The sequence below is a fragment of the Zonotrichia albicollis genome, chromosome 28 (assembly GCF_047830755.1).
Source record: "Zonotrichia albicollis isolate bZonAlb1 chromosome 28, bZonAlb1.hap1, whole genome shotgun sequence".
Taxonomy (NCBI): Eukaryota; Metazoa; Chordata; class Aves; order Passeriformes; family Passerellidae; genus Zonotrichia; species Zonotrichia albicollis.
The window spans coordinates 1,136,440-1,148,941 of NC_133846.1; the positions used below are offsets into that span (position 1 = coordinate 1,136,440).

Genomic DNA, 12,502 nt, shown 5'->3' on the forward strand with positions numbered 1-12,502 from the left:
TCTGATCAGAGTAGGCATAACAGGATACACAGACCCACCAACTGAATGAGCCATAAACAAACAGGCAATAAATGAAATGGTGACAGCTTCTTCTCCTGGTGCTTCTCCTCACTCTCCTGGATGCCAAACCTGCTCACCTGCATCACACTGAGCGTCTCTGCTTGCTGCATTTTACTCAGGATGGCTCTCAGGATCTGGTCCAGATTCTCTCCCAGCTCACTGCCGGCTTTTGAAATTAAAGTGGAGACCAGTCTGCCCACAAAGGCAGCGGTGAACTCCGAGGTGCGTGGGTCCAGGAGCTGGCTCACCACCTGCATGACGTACCAGAGCCCGTTGTGGCCCTGCTCGTCGTGCCACTGCGCGATCTGCTCCAGCGCCACCGACACGTACGCGCGCAGGCACTCGCCGCCGTTCTGGGGACACAGTGGGCAAGGGGTCGGGGAATGAAACAGGAAAGCTTTATAAATATGAGTGTCCAGCAAAAGATTTTGAGAATATAGAAACTATAAGCGAGATTGAAATTAAAGCAAGCTTTGAGATCCCTCAGTTATTGAACAGCTGGAAAACAATGGTGTGCCCAGCTGAAGGTGATCCCCTTTTGATGGAACAACACCCTCTGCTTGCAGACAGGCCCAAGGGTCAGAGCAGACCCTACAGCTTGGCAGAAGGGGCCCAAAGAGGAGTTTTTAGGGTTTAAAATGTAACACAGTGTGGTAATGTAATGATTCTTGTAGGTTGTATGTAAATGCTATAGGATTTGTATCTTGTACTAGATTGGTTAGTGGGAATGAGACTATTCACCACAGAAGATTTACGGCATTGTAATGGGAACTTCACTCTCCTTACCCTTTTACTCCCTTACTCTATTACCGTCTCATAACACAGTATGGTAATGTAATGATTCTTATAGGCTGTATGGAAATGCTGTAGGATTTGTATATTGTTCTAGATTGGTTAGTGAGAATTAGAATATTCAGCACAGAAGAAGATTTATGGAATTCTAACAGGAACCTCACTCTCTTACCCTTTTACTCCCTTACTCTCTCACCCTCCCATCCTCTCTCCCCTCTCTTCTCTCAGTCCTGCTCCAGCTGTGGCTGGCAGCTCCCAGCAGGGCCCTGCACCCAGGCCCTTTGCAATAACCCACAAGTTCCCAGCCCTGGCTGCAGAGATCTCTCATCTCCATCCATCCTGACTGTCCTACCCCCAGCACTCCTACATAAGGGAGTGGGCATGTGGCACTCACACACTCTTTCAATATAACTCTCTCTCTCCCAGGATTTTTTCTGGAGAAGCACAGAGAGAAGAAAACAATTCTTATCTCTATTTGCTACTCCTGTTGTTTTTGCACTTGTGGAATGTGTTAGGAAGATTGTTTACCTGAAGGGATTTGTCAATTGGATTCTGCTGAGGGTTGTTTCATTTCCTTGGCCAATTGGGTCAAAGCTGTGTCCTGCCTGTCTCAGACAGTCATTGTTTTTTCTTTAGTATTCTTTAGTGTCTTTGGTATAGTATCTTTTTAGTATCTCTTTAGTATAACTATAATATAGTATCATTTTAATAAAGCAATTGTTCAACCCTCTGAATCATGGAGTCATTCCCAGATGTTGGGGTCACCCTGCATTCTAAATGGTCAGGCAGGGGAGACTCCCAGAACCTCCCTGAACCACAGTGAAAACAAGGGCAAAACTGGTGGCACCTGGTAAGATTCCCAGGTAAGTTCTACAGACTCCAGCTCACTCACACATACACTACTCCTCACTGCCCAATCAGCAGCAATCAAGATAACTAATAAATATTAACAATAAAAACAACAACCTCAAGTAGCTGCAATTTTGTGCCAATCTCAGTACCTAAAGAAATTCAAAGAGTTTTCAGCAAGTGAGAGGTGAAGACAGAGAAGTGTGACATGAACAAAACACAACTCAGCAGCTAAGCTGCAGTCCTTCTGAATTCTTCTTAGCACAAAGATCCAGCAAAGCAACCAATGTGCAGGACTACAATTTCTTCCTGCTGGTCTCTCACCTATTCTCACTGGTTTGTTGTTTAGGCAAAGACCACATTGCCATGGTCTGTATTCACATGGCAAAGAGTAGCTGCCACTGTGGAACTCCTTACATAAGGAATGAAACCACCCTTGTTATTCATATGCCAGTTAGGAGCTGGAATGAAAAGGCTCCCTGCACTTCTAACCTCTGATGCTTTTTCCTTCTTGCCAGATACTCCAAAGACATCAGGCCAGAGCCAAGCCTGCCTGCAAGCACAGCCCAGCTGATGCTGGAGATGATTCCCTACTTTCCCTCCATCCCACACCTGGCTCAATCAAAAAGAAGTTTGCCTTCCCCTTCTCCAGTAAATGAGTACAACACAAAGCTGCTAGAGTAGGAGGGCTAGGAGGGTTTTTGCTGTCCTGTGCCTGTGAATATTCCTGAAGATAGTCCCTGCCATTACCAGGTGTGATAAATGTTATAGGGGCAGAAAAGCATTACAGGTTTGCTTGGTTGTTTGGTTTGGGTTTTTTTTTTGTGTTGTTGGGCTTTGGTTGGTAGGTTTTATAACATGCTCCAGTGCACTAACACAGGAAAACCATCCAGGCTGCTGCCTTTCTCATTGTAGTTCTCCACATTCAAGAATGATCAGGAGAAGCCACTGCAGGCCCTGAACAACAGGACTTTCATGGTGAACTGGAGGTGGCAGAAGCTCTGAGGGGCTGCTGATACAGCAACTGGCAAGCACAGCCTGGGCCTCCTCAAAGGCTGTGTCCCCTCTCCTGGGCTGGCACAGCCCTGCAATCCTCCCCAAGTGTCAGCAGCCTCCCCCTCCCCACAGCAGTACCTGCATTGTAGCGTTGTCATCTGTGTTCAGGCTGCACTGTGCCACTGCAGGGAATGCCTGGCAGATGAGGAGCTGGGACAGAGGGGGCTTTGTATTCCTCACAACTGTGGTCAGTATATCAATAGAGGTCTGAAAGGAAAGCACAAACTGTCACAGCAGCAGCCACAGAACCTGAAGTCAGCACTACCCAGCCCTGCTGCAAACATCAAAGGTGGGAACTGCAGGGATGTGGCCACTGCTGCAACCACACCCTGAACTCACAGCCTAGAATAATTTTTAAATGCAAGGACCCTGGAGTCACACACCCAAGCATCACTGCTGTGAGCTGCAGAGTTCCCAGGACAGTTCCCAAATTAAGAGCAGTGTCACACTCAAACAGGGCAAACAGATGCAAGCTAATCAGAACAGCCAGAGAACTGCTCCAGCTGACTTGTTCCATTTTGATTATATTGATTGAAATTTATCTTAATTACCCATAAGCAATTGTTACAGTCATACCAATTAAGAGATTATATGCATACTGATGTGGATGTTTATGGATTTAATTCCATACAACCAATCTACACAGTCAGTGCTCCATCTTTTATTAAGGCACCTGTGTAATTTATCTCAAATTCATACATATGTGATGCATAAATCAGAAAAAGTCTTAGGAAGAAATGCAAGGAGCAGTTGTGTACTCTGCTGGGAGAAGAGGTTGCTCCTGCTGAAAGATGGCAATGTCACAGCAAAATCACTGAGGATGACTGACACTGTGGAGACTGGAAAAAGGCCAGAGGAGCAGTTTAAAGCAAACTTTTGGAAGCATCTTCCTGCACCTGCAGTTTGCCTCCTCCACAGAGAAACCTCCCCCAGTGACTGAAGCCATTGCTCCAGAGCATGTCCACAGCAGCCTTTCTGCCTTTGCAGAGCAGCCAGCCCAGTGTTACACAACAGGAGCATCTCCAGCCCAGGCCATGCCCCACTGAAGCACTTACTGCACACAGCCCTGCTGGGATCTTGTCAGCTGGGGCCTGCATGATGCTGACAAGGGTTGGGATCAGCCTCATCTGCATTGGACCCTGGCAGGCTTCTATTTGAGCTAGCTCCTTAAAAATATCCTGGGCAAGAGAAGCAACAACAGGATCTGGAGAGAGAAAGCATCATTTACTAAAACACACACACATCTCAATCTTTGCCACCACTATTTTGGCTGGGCAAGGCAGCAAGTTTCCCCTCTACCACAGGAATCAGTGTTCATTCAATGACCACTGATGAAGTTTTCAGCAGCAGGATTCAACAGCAAAACCAAGTGTGCTTAGGGATGTAAGTGGATGCATACCATTACTGTACTTGAGGAATATTGCAATGGTGAAGGGGCAGATCTTGTTCTCCATGCTGGCTGTAAATGCTGCATCCACTGTGCACACAATGCACAGTGTCTCCATCACCAGGTTCAGCACCTCGGAGCTGAACTGAGTTGCCAAGTGGATCAGGCCATCCAGAATGCTGGGGAGGAAAGGCTGCAACACGTGGGTGCTCTCAGAGATCTTCAGCTGGTCACAGTAGCTAGATGAGAAATTTGTGATACAAAAATACATTCCTAATTTATTGAAGTAACTTAAATATATTCCATTCTGGATAATACATAAGGGGTTGTTCCGTCCTGTCCATTGTTATTCCTTAAGTTCAATCCTCTAGGACTTCTCTCCTTCACTCCTCTACTGCTTGACCTGCCAGCAGCTCAGCAGGAAGGAGGAGGAAAGCTCTCACCAGAAATCTTCCCTCCACATTGCACACAAAGCAGAGTTGAGCTGAGTGATGTTAGAGGCTTCTACTGCCCCTCAGTGACAGATCTTTTCTAAGAACTGCCCATCGATGGGGAAAAGGAAAAAAGCCCAGGACAGACACTGCTTACAAAGTTTTTGTTACCATGTTCTACAAGTGATCTGGGGTGTGATAAAGCAATTTCAGGAATAACTAAGTCATAAATCTCTGACTTTATTTATTCATTAACACTTCAGTGCAAATAAGACAAAGTGCTCTGTTTGGAAGTGGTGAACAGTTAGGTTTTAGCAGATCTTTTTGTGACTGGTTTTTAGATTTTACACTAATGTTCATCAAGTACAGCAAAGCTTCCTTCTGACAAAAATGGGGTAAGAAAATCAAAGCCCAAACACTCCTTATTGCTGTGATTGGCTCCATAGGCCTGGATGATGTCAGTCACCTTTATGACCAAACAGGAATAATCTGGGTTTCATCCTTGTGCTTTCCAGCACTACCTAGTGCTGCTCCTCCCTGTGACCATATCCATCACAACACTTTACTGTAGCCAGCCCTGAATCTCAATTCCACATTCCTCATTAGAGTTATTCCATTTTGAACCTGTTTGCTTACACTTTTTAAGCCGACATCTACTTCATTCAAAGCAAAACCTCCCACAGCCCAGACAGAAACACCACTTTACCAAACCAGTTTATCAATGTGATTTAAACCCCTGTCCCAGGGTTTGCTTACCCCCAGATGGCTCTGACTGCAGAGATCCTGACAGAGGGGGGCTGGGTTTCGTGCAGCCCACTGACAGTGGCCTGCAGGAACTGCTGGATGAGCTCAGGGGACATGGCCACGGTGAAACGGCTGGCGGCCCACAGGGCCCGGCCCAGGAGGAACGGAGACACTGCAGCAACACAAAATACCTCTGTTGTTTCACAATGAGCTTTAGGAGTTTAAAATCACAGCTGCTTCCATCCATTATTTACAATCTTGTCATCCCAACAGGAAAACACTGAAATGTGACACACGAGACAACTGTGCAGGCTTACAAAGAATTTTTGTTCACGGTTTATTTTCTTAGTTATTTCAAAGAATAATTTTTCATTTATTAAAAAGCCTCCTCCCTTCAACTATTTACACTTGAATTTGTTCATCACTGAACAAAAGCAAAGGAAGAGAACAGAGGCTTTGCCACCAATTCCCATTTATCCAGCTCAATATTCTGTCCCCAGCAGAAGAAAGCAGCATCTTAAGGAGAAGCATTGGAATAGCAGAGCTCATACCCAGGGACCTTTCACAGTTTGCAGCCATCACCCTGCAGCTACAAAATGGAATTCTGTGGTACACCAGCACCACAGAAGCAGTGGACATTCATTATCCACTCACCTGCTTGCACTCACTAAGGTATGATATATCTTTATCACACTTATTCCTGCTGCCTTTTCAGACTATCAATCTCCTTACCTATCTAGGCTGGCCTCAAAGTGATGATGCTCTCTGTTCCTCAGCACCTTTACTGCCATTATTTATGCTCCTGCAAGTACTAATTTTAAGATGAGGACATAAAACACTCTGTGCAAGCTGTACAGCAAGAGAAGAGCTTTGTTTTTTAAGTCAGTATCATAAAACACAACATTTCTTTGCACCATTACTGACCATTAAATGGATATCCTTGGAGAGCCATCAACACATTGACTGTGGGAGCCCTTCTAGAGCACAGCAGCTCATTTACAACCCAGTGCCACACATGTAAATGAATGTAAATATATGTAAATTGCTGAGGTGGTTTCTTACAAGCATTGCACACTATGCACTTTGCACACTAGTTTTTCACCCAACATTAACACAAAGAGAACAAAAACCCCTCCTTTGTAAGGGGCTAAATAAGTGTTTCTTTGATGAAAAAGGAACCCAGGAATCAGTTGTTTCTACCCTGACAACTCAATGTGAACTCATCAATGATGCTCACATTAATGCCTTAAACTTCTAAAATTTTAATTAATTTGCAAGGACTTTCAAGATCTGACTTTCAGCAATTCCTCTGATTTTCTTGCACACTGATATAACACAGAGAGCAAAATCCTGCTGAGTTCTCAATAACAGAATCCCATTTAGCCAGGAGCATTATTTGAATTCATGTGCCACAACTAATGTCAGCCTCAGCAGAAAACAAATGGGATGACATGGTGCAGCAGGAATTCTGAAGGCGGTTAAACAGTGCTGGTGCCTTTCCCAGGAACAGACACAAGACATCAGAACAGCAATTTTCCACCCAGCTCCTCCAGCCTCATGCATCCAGCCAACAACGAGATCCAGCTGAAAGCACAGTCCCACGTATAAAGGACTTAGAGCAGAACTGGGAGCACGTGAGAACTCACAAGATTTATTTTTTTCACGTGAGCAGATGCACAATTGCATTTCCCAATCCCTCATGCACACATCAACCTGACTGATTCACCAGAGACTCCCAGCAGCTGCTCCCAGGGATGCAGGGTCCCACATACCTGAAAGGTTGAGGTCTGCCAGGACCACATTTGTCAGGAAGCCGTGCATATCAAAGTGTATTCTCCCATTCTTCACACTGTCTGTAATTATAGACTTGACTGAGCCCAGGGCCAGCATACAGGCTTCATGTATTTTCCACCTGCAAAACAGTTCAGATGCCTTAAGACTTTTCCTGTCATCACTCAAGAAATAAATACATATTCTGAAGTGAAGTCACAAGCAATTTTCTGGTCTAAGCTACGACAACTATTTCCTTGATCCCAAAAGAGAATTTAAAAAAGCCCTTAAAGAGATTAACATTCACAAACTGAAAGATGGGGGCTTGGAAACTCCCTCAGGATGGGCAGCATTCTCAGTCACTCCCTAAAATATTGGTGGAATAGTTTTTACTTGTACCAATTTTGTCCTCATAATAAAAAAGAACCTCTTCCATGAAAGCTTGTGTTCCAGCCATGCCTTCATAATTTATGTGCAGAAGCACTGGGATACCCAGTACATTAAAGGTTTAAGAACATCTAATTTTGCATTAACATTTTGTTAATTATGGTGATATAGAACTCTGTGCAAACACACTTCTCCTTGGTTTTATTTGTGAAGCCAAGGACCTACTTTACAATTAGGGAACCTAATGTCTGATTCTGCAGCCATTCCACTGCTGCTCATTATCAGAGGAGCTCCTCTGACACTGATTCAAAATAAACACAACCACTCAACCAATGCCCTGTAAAACCAGGAGAGAATCCCTGTGGACCAGCAGCCAGGTACTCCTGCAGTGGAGTTTTCTTCTTCTATTCCCAAATAGCACTAAAATCTGCAACTCTGAAGTTCTAAAATTGAACATATATCTGCATACAGCACCACTTGACATCAAGTAAAAAAAAAATAAATTAACACACACACACACATATATATATATATATATATATGTTATACACATATATTTAACATACATATATGTTCCTGAAAAATCTATATATATTTATATATATAAATATAATATTATATATATTTATAACATAAATATATATGTGTATATATAACATAAGTATATATATAACATATATATATAACATAAATATATATGTGTATATATATTCCTGAAAATTTTATCTCAATTAGTGAGCAGGAAGTATTGCAAATTTCTCTTCTGATTTTCTATAAGTAATTATCATTTGCCATGAGATGTTTTAAGGAACATCAAGCTCTGAAGGGAGGGAGCCTTGCCACAGATAACTTGTGCTACTGCCCAAAGTATTCCACGTGAAGATTTCACCATCTGGCTCAAGAACTGCTGTACTTTCTTTTTCTTCTTCTAATCAGAGCTTTCCAGTTCCATCATTGCTCTTCAGTTGCATTGTCACAAATGAAATGTGATTAAATCATGGTGCACCCAGTGCTGCAGATGAGCTCAGCATCCACTCCAGTGCTGTCCCCTCCCTGTCCCAGCACTGTCCCCTCCCTGTCCCAGCACTGTCCCCTCCCCTCCCCTCCCCGCCCCAGGGCCACCCCCTCCATTCCCCAGCCCCTCACCAGTGCTCAGCCCCGCTGTTTTTAGCCTGCTCAGCTTCCTGCAAATGCCTCGTAGCTGCTGCAGCCAGAGCAGTTGCACTCTCGTTCTGGAAATCAGCAGCCACAGCCTGTGCACAAGGAAATGGGAACACTCATTTGTATGGACTGTTAAAAGTTGGCCTTTTCTCTAAATGCCCTTCCTGAGGGCAGGTTTGATGTTTGTTATTACTACTGCAGTATCTAAATGTGGAATATGTTTCATACCAGCAGGAGATCCTGAGCAGCAATTCTCACTGTGTAGGAAAATGTGTCATCATCTTCATCCTCCACAAACTGCTGTGGATTGGCAGTCCAAACCTTAATCTAGAGGAAATAAAAAGGACAGGGCAGCTGAGAATTCAGGATACCATCAGTGAAAGGCAGCTTTTCTGTTCCCTGCAACCTGTTTTGGAAAACTACTTTCAGAATTTTTCTCTGCCATAAGAAGTCTTCATCCTCAACTGATTTTTCTTCTATTCCATTGGAGAAACCTCTGAACAGAAGAAACTCTCTGTTCTGAGCTCATCTTGCTCTTCTGGCCCTCATTTGAGATCAGAGTTTGACAGAACTAATGACTGACCTGGAAGCAATGCTGCAGCTTTATTTTTAGATGAGGAATGGGAGTAGCAGATAAATCTTTTAACAGAGTGCTTGTTTTTATGCATGTCTACCTAAACTAAAAGATGATGGTTGTGACACTTGAGAGGCCAGGAGCTATGCAGACTTTCAGGACAAATTATTTCACCCTACCAGCACAACATTTTGGCTCTCACAGAAAGCTGTTTATTCATTTCAGCATGAAAATCCTCATTTTCACAGCACATAGAAGAATGAAGGAAGAAAGCCTGAAAGAGCTGAGATTGTTCAGCCTGGAGGAGATTCCTGGAGGACCTTGTAAGTGCCTTAAAAATAAAGCCCTTTTAGCAGAGCCCCAGGACAAGATGGTAGGTTTGGATTACAGAAGGAATTCCTAACTAAGGGGTGCTGAGGCACTGGGTGTGCTGCCCAGAGAAGCTGTGAATGTCCCATCACTGAAAGTGTCCAAGGCCAGGCTGGATGGGCTTGGAGCAACCTGGGATAGTGAAAGGTGACCCTGCCCAGGGCAGGGGGTGGCTTTAAAGTCCCTTCTGACCCAAACCCTTCTGTGATCTGTGATTTTCTGCCCACCTTGTACCATTCTGGAACCTCTCAGTGCTGGCACAGCAGAGTGATGGAACAGCCTGTTAAATTACAGCAGCTTCCACACACTGAAACTCTTCCCAGGACACGTGCTGGTTTAAATCTCTCATTTCCTTTGTTTCCTACACAACACAAACATGCCCACCTGCTCCTCTGTGATCTGCATGTAAAGCAGGATGTAATAGATCAGGTCTGGCAGAGCCTTCTTCACTGTGCTCTTAAATTTGTTGTTTTCCAACAAGGCATGAACAAATTCAAATATGCTGAACACCAGATTTTCAAAGCCCAGAACTTCACCTGAACAAAGTGGGAAAAACAAAAAAGAACATGACTGAATATGCCAACAAACAAAAAGGTACAAATGGATGTGAAAATAATTACAAACTGTTAGCTTCTCTGAGCAGATATTTATTCATTCTCCTGGACTAGCAAGTGCAGCAGCAGCCCCAGGAGGATTTCAGACCTCATCACTTTCTCCTCTCTTCCCACCACACACACCTCTCATTAAAATTTATCAAGCTCAACCTAAAACCTATTTGATTTTCTTTTGTCCCACTACTTTTACCTCAAAATCTCACTCCTTTAGCCATTAGAAAACTTTAATTGTGTGCCTCCATTGAACACAATCACAAGTAATTTGCAAAGAAGTGATGGACAACATTCTAACATGGTAAATGCACCTTTAGCACAATCTCCCATGGTGTTTCAGTCACTGTTTTGACAGCAATATTTAGGTAATTCCATTCCTCTTCAAATAGCAAAAGGGAAGTGCAAGTTCTTACCATCAGAATCCACAGGATCCTCCACCTCCTCTGTGTAATTTACTTCTGTTCTCACATAAGTGGATGGAGTTAAGGAAATGCTTTTTTCTAAAGAACAACACACATTTTGGAATTAATCTGCTCCTGTCTTTAAATTGCTGATAACTTGGGATGGTTTCATTCTTTGCCAATTCATTCATTCTTCATTCAAGCCTTTGATTTTGTGTAGAGTCCTTTGTGCTTCAGGACACACAGACAACGTCCCCAGGAGCTCCTGGCTTTGTGCACTGCCCAAGTTCAAAGATCACTTTCCACAGACCACTCACACATCACTTCAGCACATCTTTGTTATTATTTGATTAACTTAGATCAAACTCACCAAGGTAACCCAAAACTTCATTTATGTTAACTTTGCCAGAACAGAACCCCCCAGACTCATTCTTTGCAGGGGATGTGAGCCAGTTCAACACTCACTGCTGCCCAAGGGTGAGGAACCACTCCAGGTTCCCACATCCTACCTTAAGTTTGCTCTGCTCCCTACCAAGCCTCTCCACAAGCACCAGCCCTGGAAAATGACAGAAAACTAACCTGGGGGCAAGAAGGAAGGAGTTTTCTTTGCGGATGGTGAACTGAAGATCCAACAAGAACCAGAGCACACACAAAGCAAGGAAGAACAAGACTCTCCCTTTTGCAAACAATAGTCCAATTTGTTTGCCCATACCAACTGGACTGTAGTAGGGGTCAGGACAGGAGAGGGAGAAACACACCATCAGAAATCCAACAAGCAGCTCCTTGTATTTTCACAGATTCACAGAATTATTTGGGAAGGGATCTTAAAGGCCATGTAGCTCCAATCCCCCTGCCATGGGCAGGGACACCTTCCACTGTATTTTAACAGGGGTGTGAAAAAACAATATGGAGAGATTGGAGTTGTCAGCTTTCGAGTACAGGGCAATGCACCCACAGACCACTCTGACACAGCTGGGTGTGCAGTGAGCACTGACTGAAAACTCAAATGGCAAATCAGCTTGTGCAGCAAATGCAATCAGCCATTAGTTCTGCTGCAGCAAGGGTAACAGCTGGTTCTCCTCCTCCTGAAGTCTTTACACTGTGACCAGCACCTTTTTAAAAAGACAATTTTTACCAAAAAGTACCAGAAACAATGCAGAGCTCATGGCAGTTCTACAGGGCACATGCATATCAACACACATTTAAGCAAAAAGAAACTTAATGGAGCCTCCAGAAGTAACAGAACTTGTCTGGCAGGGCAGAGCACTGCATGAATTGTCCTGCTCAGTCAGGTCATTACTGAGTTTGTCTCATTTGATTCCAGGTAAACACATTCATTAGCAAGGATATAAAGCAGCACTTTCTGTCAGGGTGTTCCAGACGATGGGCAGGATCTGCTGCATTGATGAAATCATGTGCTTTGGGTAGTTTTTCACAAGTGCTGTCACAGCCTGGAACCAAAAAGAATATCAGTCAAAAGTGAAACTGGGAAAGCCATCAGCACACTCAAATCACAGGCTGCTGTTTCATTAACAACTGATATCACCCAAAGGCTCCCTGTCACCAGGTCACCTCTCACTCCTGACCACACAACCCCTCTCTTGCTCAAACACTCACCAACACACTTCTCTTGGTGCTTCCTCTTTGGCAGGGAAGCAAAGGGATAACACACGATGTGGCACTCTGGAGTGAAGACAATGCCACAATGCAGTGGTCAGACAATGACTCAAACCCAAAGCACATCAGTGTCTGGATACAATTATCCTGGAAGTGTCTTGTCCCAGAAAAAGAACTCGAATGTAATGTAAAACCAGACTACGGCCCACTTTCCACACTTCTACTCATGCAAGCAACACATCCATTGCACATCCAGGGAGCAGCTGGAGAAGCAAACACCCACCCAGATCAATGCC

At 44.1% G+C, this 12,502-nt stretch overlaps 1 protein-coding gene across 1 annotated transcript in view; it reads right to left on the reverse strand.

The window, feature by feature from the left end:
• The window catches only part of IPO9 (importin 9), a 40,808-nt gene that overhangs the window by 9,170 nt on the left and 19,136 nt on the right, over positions 1-12,502 (reverse strand). The window contains exons 8-18 of the mRNA XM_014270922.3: positions 11,940-12,040; positions 10,602-10,660; positions 9,965-10,116; positions 8,866-8,964; positions 8,623-8,729; positions 7,092-7,231; positions 5,332-5,491; positions 4,157-4,383; positions 3,813-3,961; positions 2,836-2,964; positions 138-413 (exon numbers count right to left, since the gene is read on the reverse strand). Of these exons, the coding sequence (XP_014126397.2) occupies positions 138-413; positions 2,836-2,964; positions 3,813-3,961; positions 4,157-4,383; positions 5,332-5,491; positions 7,092-7,231; positions 8,623-8,729; positions 8,866-8,964; positions 9,965-10,116; positions 10,602-10,660; positions 11,940-12,040 (1,599 nt within the window). The remainder of the gene's footprint in view (positions 1-137; positions 414-2,835; positions 2,965-3,812; positions 3,962-4,156; positions 4,384-5,331; positions 5,492-7,091; positions 7,232-8,622; positions 8,730-8,865; positions 8,965-9,964; positions 10,117-10,601; positions 10,661-11,939; positions 12,041-12,502) is intronic.